This window comes from Adiantum capillus-veneris, unplaced genomic scaffold (genome assembly GCF_014529385.1).
Source record: "Adiantum capillus-veneris isolate H3 unplaced genomic scaffold, ASM1452938v2 Hic_scaffold_325, whole genome shotgun sequence".
Classification (NCBI taxonomy): Eukaryota; Viridiplantae; Streptophyta; class Polypodiopsida; order Polypodiales; family Pteridaceae; genus Adiantum; species Adiantum capillus-veneris.
The window spans coordinates 4,824,895-4,830,340 of record NW_028221436.1 but is presented as its reverse complement, the minus strand read 5'-3'; the positions used below and the strand labels follow the sequence as shown (position 1 = coordinate 4,830,340).

General features: G+C 43.5%; 1 protein-coding gene across 1 annotated transcript; it reads left to right on the top strand.

The window, feature by feature from the left end:
• The first annotated feature begins 1,672 nt into the window (after nt 1-1,672).
• On the top strand, nt 1,673-1,927 carry LOC147417136 (uncharacterized). Its single transcript, XM_086507865.1, has one exon. It carries the CDS (start codon nt 1,673-1,675, stop codon nt 1,925-1,927), a length of 255 nt encoding a protein of 84 aa, XP_086363991.1.
• Nucleotides 1,928-5,446: the final 3,519 nt, after the last annotated feature.

The window sequence follows — 5,446 nt, the reverse complement described above, 5'->3', positions numbered from 1 at the left end:
ATGACCAAAGAAGGAAGTTTACGTTAAAAAGTAGACCAATTTTTGTGATAGAAGGAGCACTATAGAGGAAAAGGATTGATCAAGTCATTAGAAGGTGTGTTCCAGATTTTGAACAAAAGGCTGTGTTTTGCAAAAAGCTCATTCAGGAACAACAGGAGGACATTTTCTAGGTGATATAATAGGTAAGAAAGTGTTGCAAGCTGGATTGTGGTGGCCCACTGTATTGAAGGATGTCCATGAGCCTGCTAGAAGCTGTGTGATTTGTCGGAGGTTGGGTCAGCCAAATTCTGGGGATAGAATGTTTGATCATCCTATATTACTTCTAGAACCTTTTCAAAAGAGGGGAATGGACTTTGTTGGACCTATCAATCCCACTACTAGTAAACGATGTAAATACATTGTGGTGGCTACAGAGTATTGTACCAAGTGGGTTGAAGTTTTTGCTCTCAAAGACATTAAAGCCCAGAGTGTAGACAGATTTCTTTTATCATAATATCATGACTAGGTTTGGATGTCATGTGGATTTGGTGAGTGATAGAGGAAGACATTTTCTAAATGAGGTGATTGTTGGATTAACAAAATCTCATATGATTATGCACAAAAAGTCCACAACTTATCATCCTCAAGCTAATGGACAAATTGAAAGCACAAATAAGACCTTGGTGAAGATATTGAAGAAAATTGTTCAAGACAACAAGAAGGATTGGGATCAAAAACTTGATTGAGCATTGTGGTCCTTTAGGACAGCTTTCAAGGTCACCAAAGGTATGACTCCATTAAAATTGGTGTATGGTCTAGAAGCTATGGTCCCTATGGAATTTGTGGTTCCAAGCCTTAATTTAATTGCAAAAAAGATGAGTCCCAAATTGTCAGTCAAGTACAAGAGAAAATATTTGATGCAACTAGAAGAGGATAGGTTGATTAGTTCATATATATCTAAAGTGATTTAGTGAAGGAGGAAATCTTGGGTGAGTATGAATGTTAAGTTTAAAATTTTCCACGCTCGAGATTGGGTAATGTTGTATAGCTCCAGATTAGGGCTACATCCAGGCAAGTTAACTTTGAGATATATTGGTCCATATAAGATTGTCCAGATTTGGGACAGGGAACATTCATAGTTGCTGATGTTTTTGGTACCAAAGTTGAGAAACCTGTTAATGGTTTCAGATTAAACAAATTCAAGGGAAACCACCCCATTTGGAATGGCATTTAGCAGGACTGGTTCAACCAAAACAGTTTGCAAAAAGTGGTCAAGAAAGCAGGTTTGGCGCTCATCAATTTCACAAGAGGATGACCAACAATAGTGTTGAGGTTAATTGTACAATGCACAATAGTTTAATAACAAGACAAAGGAATCAAAGTTCAAAGTGCTCAAGTCAGATTTTCGGAATACCTGAGGTCGGAATTTTGATGATTGAATATTTTTGGGTCGGATTTTTCAAGGCAAATTTGAAAATTTACTTTGAAAAGCAGGATGATTCTCTATTAGCTGAAATCATAGTGCAACAAGTACTATTTTGATGTGAGTAAAAAGCAGGGTGCACTACCCAAAGGTGTAAACCATCAACTTTCTCAAACTCTAGTTTCTCTTATGTTGTCGCCAGACTTCTTCAAGTACACACCCACCCTAAACATACCTCAAGCTATGGTGAGAGGGAAGTCTATCACTGCCATGCAGCCTGAGTTGGAGGATGATGGACCACCGAGAAGGTTGCGTCACAAGGGACAAGTGCTGATTGTCAACATCAGCAACCCTGAGGAGGAGGAAGATTTAGGAGAAGAAGAAGTGGCTGCAGACACTCCTCTTGGCATAACAAAACTGCAGCAGTCATTGATGGATCCTTTTATGGATTTTAAGGTATCTCTAAAGCTGACACTAGAGTCCAATGTGGCATGGTTAGCTAGGATAGGGCTGCATGCATTTTAGACATTACCATGGGATGAATGGAGACATGACTACTCTGCAAAATCCCAGCTGGATATTCTTTGGAAAACCAGAGGTATGATTTCAAGCACAGTAGCCATGATAATCTCACATTCTCTAGCCATGCTCAATCCCCACACACCTTTGTATAGAGGTGCACAGAGATCAGGTCCACAGGGTAATAATCTCGTCATTATTGGTCAATGACTATATATTACGATTTTTAAGTCTGTGTGCACTATTGAAGTTTGATTGTGTTAATTTTACTTTGTTTGCCAAAGTCTGTTTAAGTTTTTGAAGTACACAAGTCATTTTTGAATTGCATTTCCTAAGTCCGTTTGCGGTTTTTCTACCATTTGCTGCTAGCTCTAACAACCTCACATTCTCTAGCCATGCCTGATTTCTGCACACCTTGGTCATGTAAGGGAATTGATAGTTTACTATTTATTGCAACTAACAAGTGGAAAGGAGATTGCCCTCTCGTTTCCTACTCATACACACACACACACACACACACACACACACACACACACACACACACACACACACACACACCTACTCCAACCTCCACCAACTTCCATGAAAGGTTTCTCCACTCTCAGCCACTACCTTGCAACAGCGGCCACACTAGTGCCAACAAGTTCTCTCTCTCTCTCTCTCTCTCTCTCTCTCTCTCTCTCTCTCTCTCTCTCTCTCTCTCTCTCTCTCTCTCTCTCTCTCTCTCTCTCTCTCTCTCTCTCTCTCTCTCTCTCTCTCTCTCTCTCTCTGTGTGTCTGTGTGTGTGTGTGTGTGTGTGTGTGTGTGTGTGTGTGTGTGTGTGTGTGTGTGTGTGTGTGTGTGTGTGTGTGTGTGTGTGTGTGTGTGTGTGTGTGTGTGTGTGCGTGTGTGTGCGCGTGTGTGTGCAGTGTGTGTGTGTGTGTGTGTGCACGCTGTGTGTGTGTGTGTGTGTGTGTGTGTGTGTGTGTGTGTGTGTGTGTGTGTGTGTATGGCTACTTGCAGAGACGGACATTGAAGCCATGCTTTAGTGACTGAAGCCATAATCTCTCTCTTTTTCTCAATCTCTCTCCCCCAGAGCAATCGAATGCATGCAGCTTCGCATTATGCAAGCCACCACTCACATAGTCTCTCTCTCTCTCTCTCTCTCTCTCTCTCTCTCTCTCTCTCTCTCTCTCTCTCTCTCTCTCTCTCTCTCTCTCTCTCTCTCTCTCTCTCTCTCTCTCTCTCTCTCTCTCTCTCTCTCGCGTGACTGTGATCGTCTCCAGAGAAAAAGTGCAGGGTTAATTTGATTGCTCTGGCACCACAAAAAGGAAGAAATCAGACACATCATGTGTGGAGGTTTCATCTAGTGCTCTACACTTCAAGAAGCAGCATGTGAGCTCAGGTGTGTGGGCCCTCATCAAGCCGGGGAGGGGTGATGGGAGAGCTAATTGAAAAGGGCTCAACCAGGTGTTTGCTTGAGCGCGTGCCACAATTCTCAACAAGGGTACATGCCTGCAAGTGAGATGAGCCGCAAGGCGGAAGGATGCAAACAGAGTGTGAGCCCTTGTTTATGCATTGGGATGGATCCATGACACGATGGGGAGAGTGAAAGATGGAAAGGGGAGGGAGGATGAGGAGGGGACGATGGGTAGATGTTGTACGAACCAACTAGGTACCAGAGAGAGAGGCATCAACGGATGCTCGCTTGGGGGTGCTAGGATGTAGATCTTAGAGGATTCAGTGTGATGATGTGCATGGGAGCACCGGACCAAGTAATTTGAATCTTAGAGATTTGTGATAATAAAATCTAATTAAGCCAAGTATGCCTTTTCATTACTTCACTTTACTTAATGTTTTTGTACCCAAACGTTGTATTAGATCCATAAGGATTGTATCGGTTTGATCCCATGGCCTTCTGAAGACGAGTAATATAACATTTCATTTCATTTTTCTCTCTCTCTTCCCCCTCCTAGTAAAGCTACTTACAATGGTAGACATTGATGAAGTTCTTTAGCGACTAGTGCAATCCTTTCTCCAACATCGTCGGGTAGTGACGATGATGATGACGGTTTACTCCAACAATTTTAGTCAGTCTTTCACTATACTTCATTTTAATTTTTGTGCCCAAGCATTGATTTACATCCACAAGGATTGTATTAGTTTAGCCTCGTAGCCTTTTGTAGACGGTGTCAGGAGTTTTTTGGAGCAAGGGATTGTGCATATGTACATATACATGCATGGTGCATCGAATAAAGGATTACCCAATTTCCATAGCCAGGTGGTTACGTGGGGCCCACATGTGTACAGGTAGGACAACATGTACATAGTGCAGCGATTTTCACTATTATCAATACTAGTGTGTTTTTTCTACAATAAGGAGGAGTTGGTAGCGCGTAAAACTTCTCGAGGAAGCTATCTGCGGGCCGACTACGTGAGGTCAGCAGGTGCGTCAGATGGCATCTAGTGGCGTCAGGAGGGCGAACGAGGTCAATATTTACACGCGGATGAGGACGGACACAACGTGGGTGTTTTCTGGTGAGAGTTATGCAGAAAGGTCATCATTAGGACCACTTTTTGGGGCCACTTCACGTGGTGGCGAGATGCATTATTGGAAAAAAGATGAGTGCCAGGTGTGCGAATGATGAAAAAAGGTGACAACTATGCACTGCGAGGTCAGTTTTTGGCCTGTTCGGGGTCCGTTTGAGGTCATCTAAAAGGCCAAGGGTACCCAAGTAATAAAGCTAAGTGTGGGAACTGAAAAAACAGAGAGAAGACCAGAAAAAACGTGGAGAAGAGAGGAGGAACAGCCGCAGATGTGTTTTTTGGGTTTTTGGAGCCTGTTTTGGCCGTAAACGGCTCATTCGAGGTCGGATTTGAGCACTTTGACATTGTAGACTGGGGTTTTGGGCCGTTCCGGACGCGATGGCGCTGTCCATTTTGCCAAATTCCTCACTCTTTTTCTGCTGTTTTTCTGTGTAATCTTCTCCGGTGAGTGAAGCTTCTTCTCCAATTTGTGATTGTATCTGGTATCTTTTACCCATATTGTATGAGCTGTTTGCCCCATTGGTGTTGGCCCAAGCTCATTTGTATCTAAACATCAGAAGTTCTCCTCTTTTGAGCTGAGTTTGTGTGTGTGTGTGTGTGTGTGTGTGTGTGTGTGTGTGTGTGTCTGTGTGGAGTGGGCAAGTGGATAGTCTCTCTCCTCTCACTCCAGAGGTGTGTTCCCTGTCTCGGCCAGGTGTGTTGTGTAAGCCGAGTGGTGCCCCATAGTGTGTGTGTGTGTATCTTCCCAAGAGTGTGTGTCGGGTCGTTATAGAGGCGCTGTGTGTGTTTTCATCCCGCTCACATTCTTTTGGCGCCCCCACGGAGAATCTTCTTCGAGTACCTTCTGCTTCGAGCTTCGAGCTTCGGGATTACAGGTTGCAGGTTGCAGATTACAGGTTCTAGGTTACAGGTTACAGGTGATTCACACAGGTACAGGTAGCTGGAGTACAGTGATATACTAGCAGCGATGTCACTTGTAGTTGTTGTGGGAATGCATCA